The 16,412-nt window shown below is 37.9% G+C and overlaps 1 protein-coding gene across 2 annotated transcripts in view; it reads left to right on the top strand.

The window, feature by feature from the left end:
* Nucleotides 1–10: 10 nt before the first annotated feature.
* The window catches only part of PDHX (pyruvate dehydrogenase complex component X), a 40,134-nt gene continuing 23,732 nt past the window's right edge, over nucleotides 11–16,412 (top strand). Inside the window, exons 1-3 of one of the 2 annotated variants that reach the window (XM_050335850.1) lie at nucleotides 11–153; nucleotides 6,376–6,459; nucleotides 11,060–11,160. In XM_050335850.1, coding sequence (XP_050191807.1) covers nucleotides 18–153; nucleotides 6,376–6,459; nucleotides 11,060–11,160 — 321 coding nt within the window. In that variant the 5' untranslated portion in view covers nucleotides 11–17. Of the gene's footprint in view, nucleotides 154–5,235; nucleotides 5,360–6,375; nucleotides 6,460–11,059; nucleotides 11,161–16,412 lie in introns of those variants that run through there. The other variant, XM_050335851.1, reaches the window with a different exon arrangement.

Genomic DNA, 16,412 nt, shown 5'->3' with positions numbered 1-16,412 from the left:
GCGCAGGGAGCGGGAAGATGGCGGCGTCCCTGCGGCTGGGCGGGGAGCGGGCGCTGAGGCTGCTGCGGGCCGGGCGGGCGGCGCTGGGCGCGGGGCTCCCCGGCCCCGCACGGGCGGGATGGAGGCACCTGCACGGCTCCCGGGAGCTGCTGGGTGAGTGACGGGCTGCCGCGGGGGCTGCCCTGCCGCGGGTGTGCGTGCGGGGAGCTGCGGCGGGGAGCGAGGGCGGATGGTTGCGGTGGGTTGACCTTGGCTGGGTGTTCGGCACCCACCGCAGCCGCGCTGTCACTGCCCCGCGCCTGCACAGGGGAGAGGGGGTGCCAGAGGAGGTTCGTGTGTTGAGGTAAGGGCAAGGGGAGGTCACTCAGCCACCGCTGTCGTGTGCGGAACAGACTCGGTTTGGGGGGATAGTAATTGAATTTACTGCCAGTGGAAATCAGAGCAGGATAACGGAAAGTAAAGCAAATCTTAAGAACACTTCTTTCCCACCGCTCCCTCCCACCCCCAGCGGTGCAGGGAGACGGGAATGGGGGTTGCGGTCAGTCCATCCCAGGTTGTTCCCGGCGCTGCTCAGGGAGAGCAGCCCGAGTCCTTCCCCTGCTCCAGCCCGGGGTCCGTCCCACGGGACACAGCTCGTCCTGGACTGGGCAACAAGTGCCGGCTGTGCGAGGGCGGGCAGCGGTCAATGACCCGCGTTGCCCCGTGCGTTTCGGGGTGAGAGGCCGCGGGTGGTGGGCAGGAACTGAGCAGCAGCGATGGGGAGGTGGATGAGATTGGGTTTGTTTGGCGGCGTGCTCCTTGGTTTGGTCTCTGGTGTCCCTGGAAGCGCATTAGGATGCGTATGGGCTGAAAGGAGAGAACGCAGAGAGAGGTGAGAATTAGTAAAGATAGAAACACCTGAAGGAGTTGGAATCTAGAGAGGAAAATTGGGTGATGGGAGATTAGGCCTTCAAATATGAAAATATTCTCTTGTGGATAAGGAGACAAGTTCTTACTGTGGAAAATAGGGGAGTGTTTTCTAGGTGTAAGTATAGCTAAGCACTGAAAAAAAAGAAACTTTTTAACTGGTTTAACTGGTTATTTTGGGTCCATGTTTGGAGATCCCACCACACTTCTGTCCTCTTACTCTCCAGGTAATGTTTCAGCTAACTAGAGAAGGGCATGGAATGTGTATTTTATGTAATTATTTTTTCTCTTTTTTTTTTTAATGGAGAAGTGGAGTTTGTATTTATTAATTGCATGTCTAGCATACATTCCCACAAAGAAATCAAGGTGTGAGGTTATGGCAACAACTTTTCAAGCAGCATTTTTCAGTTTTGTTACAGAATTATCAGGCAGATCATCTATTTACCTTCCACATTTTCCTCTGTCTCTGAGAGATATGCAAAGAGTTTTGGATGCTGCAATGAAATGTGATCTTTCCCTACTTGATCTTTAAGTCAGAAGTTGTAAAACATTTAAACAATAACCTGATGCATTGTTATGAGGTCCTGGTGATGCTGAGCATGAAATACATGAACTCTTTGAGTTTTAAGTCCACTTATAAAGAAATGAGCTTGTGTAATAAAAGTCAGTAGTAGTTCAGAGACTTTTTAATGACTGTGGTTTAGGTCTCAGTATTCCCTTCTTTCCAGCACTGGTTGCCTTTGCTGCTTTTCAGTATGAAAATCTTTTCCTTTTGCAAAACCTGCTGTGTGTGATATAGGGAAGTCTACCCCTTTCTTGAAATGAGTGTTCTTTCTTTTCAAATTTTATTAGAAAAAATTTGCTTCTTTCTTCATATAATATGTTTGTCTTTTTGCTCAATGCAGGATTACCTACCTCTAAATTAGTCTTGTTATTTAACTCTTTAGAGACCTCTTGTCTACAGTCCTCCCAGGCGATCTTTGTGGTGACAGTATTTAGTATGTAGTTGGAGTTAAATTTCTAAATTTGAATATGGAAATTTTACTTCCTTACAGGAAGCTTTTGTGTGTTAAGGGGGATCTATCACTCCTTTAACTCATTCAGTCTTTCCTCTCTTAACCCTTGTAATATTCCTTACAGCTTTTCAAGGTGGTGCATATCTCGATGACATTGTCTTTCTTAAAATGTTTATTGTGGCCTCTAAAATGAAAACAAAGAGAAAACTCATGTTTTCTCTGGTAAAATACAGCTCTTTTGGACATAAAGCTCACTCTTGATTGCTGGTTTGAGAATTTAAAGTCCCTTTTATTTTATCATTAGTCTTATTTTTTCTCTTTTCTGTTTCTGAAAATACCACCATTTGAAGTATTGGTTTATGTGGATCTAGTTTGGTTGTGTTACTTTAGTTTTTTGTTTCTCTCTGTGTTTCTGTCCTTGTCTGTAGTGGTGGTAAAGTGGTCTTGCATAATTAAAACAATTAATTCAGAATGGAATTCCTAGTTTGTTGGTCATAGGGACGGAAGGAAAATAGACAATAGAAAAAAAATAGAAAATAGAAAAACAAAACTACCTCTTTATGTTAGAGGTCTGTCAATTTTTGTTTGCTTTTAATGTATCTTAATCTTAGAATTGGTGTCAAGTTGGAGTAAATGTTTCAGTTCTTTACTGACTACAGAGTATGTATTAGGAAGTTATGAAACATCTCTCTGTGAGACACATTAAAGCATTTCTCTTCTGTTCACTGCAGGGTTTTTTTGGTATGAAAATGCTATAGCTTGTTCCATTTCAAAAGGGAACAAAAGGAGGTAATAAAACTGTGTTATACTGAATAACTTTAAATACAAAATTCCCTGTCGTTGGGATTCTTAGATTGTAGTTTATAGGACATTATAGAGGTCTCCTGTGAAGACTGTTAACTACTGTATTGGCTGCTAAAGGTGTAGTCAGAAACCTTCTAGGTCAGTTCGAGTTCTGCTTCAATTATAGTTCACAGTCCTGCTTTAGGGCACATTATTAGAGAAAAGGACAGTTTCTAATTTTCAAACTTGACATGTGCCTTAACTTTTTTTTAATTCTTCCTTCTGCTTTGTATCCAGTTCTATTTATTTATTTATTTATTTATTTATTTATTTATTTATTTATTTATTTTATTTGGCCATTTAATGGGTACTTGCTGCTGGATCTTCTCTCCTGACTTGATTGAAGGACCAGAATGGATTGTATGTTTTGTGGTAGTTGCTCATAACATTGAAGGGAAAATGTTACAGTTGCACAAATTTATTGCTCAGTTTTGTATTTATGCCAAAGTATGAAGCATATTCTGGGAAATGGATCAAGTGGCTCTTCATGGAAGTGAAGTATGTGAACCACCACGTTTAAAAATTAATCTTTTCCTCATTAAAAATGTGGATTATTTTCAATTTTTTTCAGGGAAGTCTATTCACGAGTTCTCAATAGTCCTAGATATTTGTGGGATATGACTTCAAAATAATGTTTTGATTGTCAAAGTTAGACTTGTCAAGGTAGACCAGTGAAACTGAGAATACTTCCTTGCATCCTGTAATGTATTCTTTTTCTGCTTGCTGCTATCTGTAAATACTATTTATGAGTAAATATGTATATAGTGTGAAGACAATTGTTACTTGTAATTTGTCAGTAATTTTTCAAATAGTACAAAAGTATATTTGGAAAATGAACATAGATAGGCATTCACATGCTTAATATTAGTCCATTTTTTTGTGTATTAGTCCAAGATGAGAGGTTACAAGAATAAACTTTTTAAAGAAAATCCTTGAAGGTCATTCAGATGGGACTTGCCAGAATTACAAGGAATGTTGTCTGGATAAATTTCTAAACATTACAGTCATCAGTAATATTAAACTGAAAAACATTTAAGTACTGTGGTAAATCTGAGACAAAAAATATGTGTATTTGCTCATGCAGTCTTCTGAGAACATGAACCATGCAACTGGGCTCATTTCCACAAAATACAAGTGTTTGGGGGAGCATGATGCTGATTGTGTTGCTGTCTGGGGGACCTCTAGGGAGTAAATTACTCCCTTTCTTCTCTTGGTGCATTTTAAAACATTGAGATCATTGATGGCTGCTTCAGTCGTTAGAGGTTCACTACAGTGTTTCCATTTCACATTTTTAAAAAATGATGAAAGGGTTGGAAGGTGCCTTTAAAGGTCATCTAGTCCAACCCCCTGCAGTGAGCAGGGAGATCTTCAACTAGATCAGGTTGCTCTGAGCCCCATCTAACCTGGTCCTGAATATTTCCAGTGATGGGGCATCTACCGACTCTGAGCAACCTGTTCCTGAGTTTCACCAAAAATCATCCTTAAATCTGGTCTAAATCTTCCCTCTTTCAGTTTAAAACCATTAACCCTTGTCTTGTTGCTGTAGACCCTATTAAAAGGTTTGTTCCCATCTTTCTTAGAAGTTCTCTTAAAGTATTAAGAGGCTGCAATAAGGTCTCCCTGGAACCTTCTCTTCTCCAGACTGCACAACTCCAACTCTCTTGATGTTTCTTCGTAGAAGAGTTGTTCCATCCCTCATCATTTTTGTGGCCTTCCTCAGGACCCCCTCCAACACATCGATGTCTTTTCTGCACTGAAGATTCCAGAGCTGAATGCAGTACACCAGGTGGGATCTCACCAGAGCAGAGCAGAGGGGCAGAATCACCTCCCTCGACCTGCTGGGCATGCTGCTTTAGATGCAGCCCAGGACACGGTTTACCTTCTGGGCTGTGAGCCAAAAGGCTGCCACATGACCAGTTTTTCATCCACTAGGACCCCAAGAGGTACTTTTCACTGATGTCCATTGGAGCATTGAGACATTGCCCACTACCCTCTGGATGCAACCATCCAACCAAATCCTCATCCATGGAACAGTCCAACCATCATATCCTTGTTTCACCAGTTTAGAGAGAACAATATTGGGGGGGACTATGTCAGCGATCTTGCAGAAGTCCAGAGAGATGATACCCATAGCCTTTCCCTTGTCCATTGATGTAGTCCCTCCATCACAGAAGGCCATTGTGTTGGTCAGGCAGGACTTGCCCTTGGTGAAGCCGTGCTGGGTGTCCCAGATCACCTCCCTGTCCTCCATGTACCTTAGCACAGCTTCTGGAAGAAAAAGGGCAAGGAAGAACTAGAAGAATTTTGAACTGTAAAGCAGATAATGAATAAAAAAAAATTTAAAAGGATTAATTTCTAAGTTTTTTTAGCTGTTTCTGCTTACTCTAAGCAATGTAACATCTGGGAGAAATGTGGTGGTGTTTGCTATTGAATGATAATAACCCTTGTTGATCAGTATTAGAGAAAAGGGAATATGAAGCAGAATTGAACCTTGCTGTTGTACACAACGTACTTTCTATGTGTCTCTTTCTGTTCTCTAACTAAATACAGGTTCAGACATAGCAGTTTTAAAAAGAGCCTCAAAAATCAGCCAGGTACTGGAAAACTGATTTTACGAAATTATATCTAAGAAGATATTTTCTTTTGGCTCCATAGCTATTCTTGAAAGTTCAGAAAGGTAATATCCCTTCTGTTAATGTCAGAATACTGCTTTGGTGTAGCGGATCAAGTGGCAAGAGATGTAATTTGCTATGAAGCCAAGGAATGTGCTGTTTCCTGAGCTGTGCCCTCGGAAGAATCCCACTTAACATGGCAGGCAGGTTGCTGTTACACGGTGCTGTTTCTGTGCGTGGGTTCACTGAGCCAACTCAGTCAATTGGCAAAGTGCAGTGACCTGCCAGCTGGCTGTGTCTGCTGCAGAGCGTGGCAGGGCCAGAGAGGTTATGCTGCTGTGTTGCTTAAATACATTGGACTCTTCAGATCTTTTTATTTGGCTTGTCAAATGGAAAAAAGGTCTAAGAATTTACCTGTTCTCTCTGTAGACACCCACCCGTGAGAAGAAACACTAATGAGAAATTTTTCAAGCTTTTTAACAGATGTGTAAGATAAAATCACTGAAACTTGAAATTAGGCAATTTCTGCTAAGTAGATATAGTTTGCTAGTAAAAATTATAAATAAACATTGGAAAATATCAATGAAGGAGGCAGATCATCAGTGCCTGGAGTATTAGGATAGCAAAGGATTTATTAATTTAAAAGATATGCTTTAATCTGGAAAAAATTCCACAGCCTGGGTGAAGGAGGAGAGGGGGGATAGGAGAAAGAAAGATGTAGTACTTATGGTTGATTTCGATAAGATCAGCAAAACTACAGGTCTAGGTATTCAGAGTTCTTGAATTTCCATTTCTTTTTGTAGTGTGCCTTGTTTTCCTTTATGCTCTTTAAGGAAATGCTTGTATGTAAACTTAAAAAAAACAACGTAATAGTGAATCTTTTGTTCTGTCTTTAAGATTCATGCAATTTTAGTTTCATTTGTGTTAAGCAGTTAATTAAGAAAATAATTATACTGAAAAAGTATTTAGTCTTGGATAACGATGTACTTGTTTTGCAGGTATTCCTGGTATTAAAGTTCTTATGCCCGCACTTTCTCCTACGATGGAAGAAGGAAACATTGTGAAATGGTTAAAAAAGGAAGGTAGGACAGCATTTTCTATGGCTACATATTTCATAATTTTTCAGCTGTGTAAATCTATTCTGTAAGAATAAGATTATTTTTTCTGGTTATGGATTAGTATTTTCAAGCAAAATATTTGCTGTATGGATGCCGTCATCTTGAACAATACCTGCTTTGAAATTGTGGGTTTCTGAAATGTTTTTCCTTTAATTGCCTTCCAAAAGGTTGTATTGATCATATTTTTTATAAGTTTCCATTAGGCTGTTCCACACTGTGGGTGGGTGTGTTGTTTTTCAATTCCCAGTTTCGTCATGCTGATCCGTAACTTTGAAGGTCTGAGAGCCACTGACTTTGAGGAGAGTCTCTGTTTCATTATTCTGCTGTGACATGAAATACCATGAAAGATACGATATTTTTATAGTTGCTTATCAGGGCCTCCTGTTTAATATCTTAATTATTGTCTACAGTTAAAGCTGATAGAAAAATTTAAATTACTTTCATAATCCTGTTTCCAAATGTGGAATTTTTTCCCTAAAAGAACCCAAACAAAAAGCCAATCTACTCCTCCAAAGAAAAGTCCTAACAACCTTGGTTATCTTGGGTCCTTTGTGTTCTGACAACTATGTCCTTTTGTTAAAATATGTTGGAGCAACTGGATAAGAAGTGTCAGTTTTGTCTTCACATGAATTGAATGTAAATGAAAAATGATCTGTAGTTTCTGTTTATCAGTTCCTGTTCTGTCAAGAGATCTTTTTCCTGTCTCCTCCTACCCTTTCCGCTCTTCAATTTAATATTAAAACTGAGTTTTGACAGTAACTTTGGATTCCAGGTAGCAATTGTCCATTTTTACAGGATGCATTGCAGAGTTTTAGATGACTGTAGGGATATATTTTGTTCATAAACATTTTTAGATTTGCTAAAGAGATGAATACATCTGGAGATAAGAAAATGTCTTAAAGTTTATTATCTTTGACAGACACAATTTGAATAGCTAAATATGTTTTCACTATTCTGCCTAGATAAGCCATTTCCTTTGGCTTATCCTTTCAAGGATTGATACAGCTTCCATCATTGTGTTACTTTTGCTTTTACACATTTTGAACACATTTTGAGAGGTGGCTAGAAGGCACCTTTTACCTTCCAGCTCATGAAACTTCTAGTAATAATTTCTGCAGAATTTACTAGTAACTATATGGCAGTTTACATCTATTAAAAGAAATTGCACCAGCATTCTTGACACTTGAAGCTTCAGGTAGTCAAGTCCAAGATTATGAAAGGAATGATCCAAGGTTCTTTTTCTATTCATTACTTTTCAATAAGATATTAAAAATCAACAATAGCCTGTTTTGACACTAATTATAGAATTCAAAATTGCAAAAGAGAGCATGATAGTAGTTCCTGTTTACTCTACAACATGAATGAATAAGCTTTCCTCTTAAGAAGGTGTTATGATGCAAAAGGCATATGATGGTTTTTCTCAGTCTTTCCGTTACACTTCCACCCTAACACAAAAGGGAAAAAAGCTCCACGCCTATTTTAGGTAATTAAAATCAAATCTTAATTGATGGTTGGACTTTGAGAGAAAACTATTTTAGGATTTTTATTGCTGGACTTTATATTTAGAAAAAAACCTCAAAACTAAATAGAGTATGTTGTCTTATTTGGCCACATCTGTGACCAAATAAGTTCCTATCAATATCCTTTTTTCTCTAATAGTCTGGAAAATAAACATAATGACAACATTAGAAAAACCCTGAAGATAAATTTTGAAGAAAATAGCAAAGTGATTTAATGCTTGTACTCCTCCTTTCTGTAAGGGATGCTCTTAATTACTTAATCCTCCAGAGAATTGGCCATCTAAAAGTAGTGGCATTGGTGGATATAAATGTTTGATAATCTAATATCCAAGAAAATAGATATTTTTTAAGCATTTGAAAGAAGAAAACTACTTCCATATGAAATGTTTTTCCCACTGTATAACCAGAAGGGGTCAGTATAATACTATTCTGATAATTTTTCCTGTTCTTATTGTAAATATCAAATGTTTTCATTTTACAGTTTCACAGGATGGACAGATGATTTCAGTACTGCAGAAGAAAAAGCACTGAATTTAATTGACAGCTTTACTTTTCCTTCTCATTGTTAATGCAGTTTCATATTGATTCCTGTGGGTAATAAAGTCGTTCTCACAGAGATGAAAACTATGCTTTTAAAAACTTGTATTTATTATGTATGCGTTTAATGTTGATGAAAGATGATAGACCGACAGCCCAGGAGACCAAAATCCTCTTGTTATTGCGGGCAGGAAACAGAACATACAACAGTGCTAGCAGCTTCCATATGCAGTGTGACTCTTGCTACCTTTTGAGACATCAGCTCCAGGGACTTCAGTCTGTATGTTCAGTCGAATCTGATTTGATTTGGAAAGAGTACGTTAAGGAATGCAGTTTGTATCCTGTGATTTGGATACTTGTCTGTCAGTAGCTGAACAGAGCATGTAGGCTATTGAATGCCAATTGGATGTGATCTCCTAGAGGGACACTCTGCTTCAGTAGAGATCCTGACCATTCAACCTAGCTGTAAGAATTTACATTAAAATTAAAAAAAAAAAAAAAAAAAAGGCAGGCAACTCCCCCGCCCAAGATTTTTCAGGCAACTTCTGTTGCAAATACTACTCTCTCAGTTTAAAGTGTAAGAGCAAAGATATGCTTTGTAAAAGTATTTTTCCCAATCCTAGATATTGAGAAAGCTGATTTGTAATTGACATCAAACTGGGCATTGATTAGGAGCTATTGCAAATGTTGCAGTCTCTACTGAAAATAACTGTGGTCCTTTCTTCTGCACTTGGGTACTGAAACACATGAGACTTGAATGCTGCTATGATTTATTCTTAAAATTTGATTTAATAAATTGCCTTCCAAATTTATGACCACTTTATGGCTGCAGCAATGAAAGGAAAACAAAAAGAGTACTGAAAAAGTCGATTATTCGGTTCTCTGAAGACTTTTCCTCTTGCCCTCCCTATGCAAGGGAATCCTTAGTTTTCTGTGAACTGCCTCAGGTACCCAAGGTAAGAGACAAACACATGGATGAAAGTATTTCCTTTAGCTCTCTACACTGCTGGAGGTATTGCAGCAGGTCTCTTAGCAAGGAAATTTCTTTTTAATGGTGCAGAACACTTACAGTCTGATTGCAGATTAAGATAGTTAAGCTCCTTTCTGCTTGCCAGTCTCAGCTCTGTAGATTAGAGAATTTGCCCAACAATTTGATTTCTTAACAGCTAAGAAGTACTTGCCTAATGAGCTGATATATGGGCTACTTGAAGTAAAGATCCAGTGAAATTAAAACACTAGTATAGACCCTGGAGTTCTGACTTCCTCTCATAAATTGTTTATGCTCTAGTTATTGCAAACTGCAGTGTGGCTCTTAGATTATTACATTAAAGAGATCAGGTGCTACCTTGTGTATTTCTCTGACAATTTCTGTGATACAAACATTTATGACTTAAAAATTCTGTAAGTGTGAAGTTCAAGACTGAATGTTGGATGTTTGCATTGTTTCTTCTGCAGAGATCACCAGGATCATACAACTTTTAAGTTTCCCCTTCTAATTCATGTAGTCCCGAAACAAAAAATAATATTATTTTTTTTAAAGTATTTGTCTCCTACCTAAATACAGGTGCTAACCTGCACTAGTTTCATGCTTACATACAGTAGAGCGATGTCAGGGATTAAACTAAATGCTTAGATCGGTAACACGGTTGCAGCATTTCTGGTAATGAGGAAATGTTAAGATTTTACTTCATATAAAATTTTAGGCATAATTTAGGCTTGTATGTATTGTCTGTATAAGGAAAAGGTTGTATTTTGTTGGAGGTCAAAACGTTCAACTGCCTCGAAAATTTTAATGTAATTTCAGTTTTAATGTTGGCCATCTAGTCAGTATTGATTTGTAGAAATAATCCAGATTCATAATACCTTTATCATCTGCTAGCAGATACAGATATTCTTCAAAAGCAGAAGAAGAGTATGCTTCAGAATTAATCATGGATTTGTGTAATGTAGCAAAAGCAATTTCTAGCACTTGTGCATATTTTTATTTCATAAAGTATGTATGTTTCTGAAAGACCTTTTTTAACTATATAGGAGATTAAACAAGCTTTCAGATCTGCTTTCCGAAAGATAATAAAATTCCTGAGATTTTTATTTAAGTGTCTTTAGTAGTATGGATACCAATTAAAGAACTGTGATACTTAAAGATGCTGTTGCCTGTGACCATTGGCTTAAATAGTTTTAGATAGCTTGCTCTGGCTCTGGCTGGTGGCTGACAATGAATGTGGAAGGGTCAGTATTTTATTCATGGCAATGTTACTGAGTATGTGGTTCTGGAAATAAATTTCATTGTGTGTTTCTCTTGGAAAACCTACTGTAAACATCAGTATTTGGAACATGTCATATTTGGAAAGGAAATATCCAATATGATAAAAAACAATGGGGGAGCATCTAGCTATAAAATATATTAAAGAATATAAAATTACTATGTTATATGGCTAGATCTCTTATTTTTATAATCTGAAAAGAAGTTTAGGCTAAGTATTCTTAAATTCTGTTATATTTTACAGGTGAAACAGTGAATGTTGGAGATGCATTGTGTGAAATTGAAACGGACAAAGCAGTGGTTACCATGGAATCGAGTGATGAGGGCATATTGGCTAAAATACTGGTAGGGATTCTGCATCTCTGAGTAGGATGATATAACTTCTGTTTAGACTGTTGTTTAGTATTTTGCCTCAAAAATTAGTTTAGATAGCAAAATTTCTGCTCAGCTTTGAAAATAATGCACTTGCTTGCGTTCCAAGGGAGAACTAATTGCTTTATTTGTTTCACACATGTAGCAGACAACTGGTACATTGCTCATGATTGTGTGTATCTATGTGATCGATTTTCAGTTACCCTGATGGAATTATGTTGTTTTGTGTGTTTTACACCTTATGAATTATGTTCATGCAATATTGTAGTTCATGACATCTCTCACTCTGAGTTATAGAAAACAAATCAAAAGGAGTTAGTTGGACTGTGGAATTTTGGATGGTACTCTATCTGGGATGTGTGGTCTCTGTGTTAGATTATCTTGTGCTAGTCATTCAGGGTGGAACAGTATACAAGATGGGCTGACCTAGAGGACAATTCATGGAGTTAATAATTTCCTGTATTAAAATTAGATTGACTAAGCTTAATATACAGAAAGAGAACTGGGATGAGTGTGAAGTTCTCAGAAAATAATTTGCTAGTATTGGTGTTTATGTGCATATATAACAGAGATAATGCTGAGTGTGTTTGGGTTCCTTTTTTATGCTTGGCATTAAATCCTGCTCTGTACCAACATGGAAGCAGTAACAACTGGACAAGAGAGATCAGGATGAAGGACTTAGTCCTAACCCTGGACTGCTTAAGGTCTGCTTGCAGGTCCTATGCTGTGCTTTGCATACAGGCATCTAAAAAGACAAGTTAAATTCTGTCTCTTTTCCTGTCTTCTCCTCTTTCTCTTTTCTAATGTTTTTAAAAAACGTTTCTTATTTCAAAATGACCTGATGCTAATTCTCATCAGAATTAAGAAGGGTGGGGCTGTAATTCTGTAGCGTTCTGTTCCAGCTGCTATGTAGAAGTAAATACTACATTTCTTGAAAGCTCATATTTGATGCTTAAAAATTAAGAGAAACTTTTTCTTGTGCATTAAATATGTGAAACGGGAATATTTTCAAGTTTCTTATCTCTAGGGAGGGAAGTTAAAGTGTATTGTGAATTGTGTATAAAGACAGGGTAAGTGTTTACCCTCCCTTTCAATATTCACCACTTTTCTAAAATTTTCTCCAAACAATATTCAAATCTGTGGGGTTTTCTCGTATGTCCTGTGAAGGCTTAAACTCTCAACTAGCCTGTAGCACTTCCAACAAGAACAAGGATATCTTTTTCGCTTTTAGAAATCGTGCAGATAATCATGGATGATCTTAAATAATAAATTTACTTTTTGTTCCAAAACACATTTTCCAGATATTCCTGGTGCTTATAGGCTAGTCTATGCCTCACTTGAAAGAAAAGAACATAAGTAAAGTAAATTATAGTCTGTATTCCTTACCCTCCAAGGCTCCATCCTCGTGGTTTACTTGGGAGGACTAACATTTTGTGTCTTTGTTTCTTATGCTTTTCTCTCTCAAATTCTTCACACTGAAATTTTCTGAACAGTCTCATTTCTATGCTGGTGGTGAATTGCAACTGTTTCTTCTCTCCCTCCACAATAATTAAACAATAGGGTGAATTGGAAGAACTTTAAATAACATAAAAATGAGTTGTGTATTTATAGTAAATATGTAATTTGATTAGGGAGGTCTCATCTGGAGAACATCTATACAAGAGGTGTGGATTGCATAATTATATATATTAGGCATACTGGTATTAATTGCACTCCAACTACTTAGGAAATAGCAGAATGGGCATGGGTATGAACTAGTTCCTAGAAAATTCTGCCTTACTCACAGTGAGACACCTATTTCTGCTGTTACCACAAAAGCTTTTTGGACTGGTATGTTAGGTTGCCTATCTCTGCTACAGTTGCATTTTCTTACAGGAGCATGTATTTCCATAGTTACCCTTTGCAAAAACAGAAGAGGGAGGGTAGTGTCCTGTGTGACTGATTTTAAGAAGTGATGTTCTGTTTAGCATCTTCCTTTTTTGTATAAGCAAAGGCAACATCCTTTGTAAAAATCAAAGCATCAAAATTGATGGGGAGCTGGAAAGGGAGGAGAGATGGTATAAGATGGAACTCAGCTACAAGTGGAATCTATCAGGGTTTACAGGAAACTGTCATTAGTGTTTTATTTCTGCAGGTTAACTTGCATGTAAGCACTGCTTTATATTAACAAGTAAGATTTTTGTCTTTTCCTTCTTTTAATTCCATTGCTAAATAGTAATTTTTCTCAGATGTTCAGTTTTTTTGTAGCACCTTGAAACTTGTGAAGTTTTGTGTTCTGCTGTGGAGCAGCACATGTAATAAGTTTCATAGAATCTTTTCTGCTATCCCAGAATGAAGTCTCACGTCAAACGTATTCTTAAATCTGTTTTTAGTCTCCGTGTAGTTATTTAAATAATTGCTGAGTAACGCTTTCACTATTTTTAATTCTGTCTTTTTCGGCTTTGAATGTTTCAAAAAAAATTATTTTGCACTTAATAGCCTAGACAAAAAACTTGTGCAACCCCTTCCGCATTTGCAGACACTACTTTGTTCAGTTATGTGAGGAGGAGGTAGGGGCATTGTCTCCATCAAAAATATTAACAAATTAATCCCAGAGAAATATTAAGAAAAAAAATAGCAAGTTCCAATATTGATTTTTTTCAAGTTTCTTTAATAGTAATTCATGATGACTACAAGTATTAGTATTTCAGAAGCTGTGTTTTTTTCCCATTTCCTGTCTTGTATTCCAAATGCATTCCAAATTCCAAAGTTTCTTTGTGTGTGTTGCTGTTGTGGCATGTTTTTTGATAGATCAAAGCCAGATTTTGCAGCATCTATGTAATGCCAGTATCATGGAGTAGTGATGTTCCTCCTTAGCTAAGATATCCATATCATCCAGTCACAATCCTGTGCTAAGAGCTGAGTCTGAGAAGGAGGTGCCAGGAAGTGGAAACTATAATATCTTTTAGATTAAAGGGAGAGAGACAGTTTTATTGGAGGAACATGAACACATCATTATGCAAAACCAATCTTTAATGGATTCGTTTAATCCCAGGGATCTAGAGATGGTGGCCTGAAGTATTAGAGTACAGAATAGAAAGGCCTTTATTTCAGTCTCCTAAAAAGTACAGAAGAAACCTAATGACTTGAAAACTGAAAAATAGGAGACCAATAAGATAAAAAAATTTTTGTTTTTTTTTCTTCTCTGACTCAGGTATGATCCTTGGTAGTCTTTCTGCAGTATCCAATGGATATTTTTGCACTGTATTGGGTATTCAGTAGTTGTTTGTGTAGAGTTTATAAAATTAACTGTGTCAGGTTTGTGAATGGGGAGATGATTTCTTATTGAAAAGACTGTCCTTTCAGGGGCCACTTAAAAGTTTCAGATGTGATGCAGTTGATAGAGGCACAAATTAAGAATGTTTTCTGAGTTAGCTTCTGGCAAAATTTTACTCGCTTCCTAAAAGAAATGAGAGAAAAAAAATTGTGTCTTTTGATTCCAACTACAATTCTGAACCACCTTGGCTGAGTTCTGTATGGAAGGCTGAGTCAAAATAGCACACTCTTTGTCTAAAGTTCTGGGTTTTACCTTTAAAGATAGATGTTTCCATTTTACATATTTAATGCACAAGAAAAAAATCTCCCTTAATTTTTAAGCATCAAATATGAGCTTTCAAGAAATGTAAATATTTACTTCTACATAGCAGCTGGAACAGGTTAAATTAGTTGAATTTCTGTAACCCTTCTTGGTTTTTCTTGACTGTATAAGCTAAATATGTATGATTTAAGAAAGAACAGGCTAACAGTAAAATAGAAGCTTATGCATTACTTTTCTGTCTGAACAGGTCTTGTAATGATTACATCTGATTCAATGTAAAATGTAGTAAAAGATTAAATAACTGAATGAAATATTAGAAGGGTAATGTCAGAGTGGTCATTATTCTTTCAGTAGAATTGCTTCTTAAATTAACACTGATTTTTTTTTTTTTCCCCTGAAAGACTTTAGTTCGATTTGGGACAAAACAGATGATGATTGTTTAAGAACTGTATTTAATTTTTGAGGGATACATTTAGAGCATATAACTGGGTGTGCAGTTGCAGTGTAAGCTGCAGGTTGTGCCCTGGGTGGGGGGAAATGTCAGGAGTCCCAGGAAAGGGGCTGTGACCTGGTGCCAATCTTTTGCACAACAAGGGCACAGGGACCTGTGGCACTGGCCAGGTGACTGGATGCTCTGATACAGCAGGACCCAACTACACAGCAGGAAGATCACAGACTATCGGGGCACAGACTATGAGAATATAAAAGCCCGGGATTCCTTTGTTTGCAGTTCCTCCCCAGAGGCACCAGCTTGAACTGATTTTGTGTTACTGGGCCACAATTAAAATCAATTTAAGAATCCAGGTCTCTGGTACTCTGCCGTGGGAAACTGAGGGTTGAGCTGGTAAAGAAACCTTGTCTGACTGTGTGGGGTGTGCAGGAAGTCAAGTGGGGCACCCACTGGGTCACTGGACCTGCCTGATGTGAAGGTGTTTAAGTCCCAGCAGTGAAAGTCTGGAGTGGAGCAAGTGTGACTGCCAGAGTGGCTTCTGGATAGTCAGACAGGGAAGTTTCCTTAACTTTAATATCCATGACCATTTTCTCATTTGTGACCAAAATGAGAATTAGTATGAATTGAAACTGCTTTGTATAAAAATTCCACTGCAGAATGAGCCAGCAGAAGTTCTGTCCATTTTTCTCCTCAGTCGAGGCAATAAATATGTACTTTGTTTTATGTGTGTTAGTGACTAAAGCACTATGCTGCCGTGGCAACAGTTCCAAGGAAACTTTATTTTACTGAGCACTCAATCTGCTCAAATTTTTTCTGCCTGTCAGGGTCACTTGTGCTTTGTTGATTTGTCAGCAAAGTTAGCATCTTTTTGATTCTTCTTGGTTATGTGTACAGACAGTACAAGAATCATAAAATCATAGAATGTCTTGGGTTGTAAGGGACCTTAAAGTCATCTCATTCCAATCCCCCTGGTAGGGATGCCATTCACTAGATCAGGTTTCTCAGGATCCCATCCAACCTGGCCCTGAACACTTCTAGGGATGGGGCAGCCCCAGCTTCTCTAGGCAACCTGTGCCAATGCCTCACCACACTGACTAAAGAATTTCTTCCTAACATCCAACCTAAACTTGCCCTCTTTTATTTTAAAACCATGTCCCCTTGTCCTCTCACTGTCTGCCTGTACAAGAAGTCCCTCTC

This window comes from Myiozetetes cayanensis, unplaced genomic scaffold (assembly GCF_022539395.1).
Source record: "Myiozetetes cayanensis isolate MyiCay16 unplaced genomic scaffold, myiCay2020 scf6-25, whole genome shotgun sequence".
NCBI classification, from domain to species: domain Eukaryota; kingdom Metazoa; phylum Chordata; class Aves; order Passeriformes; family Tyrannidae; genus Myiozetetes; species Myiozetetes cayanensis.
The sequence above is the reverse complement of the archived record's forward strand: the minus strand, read 5'-3'. Positions and strand labels throughout refer to the sequence as shown.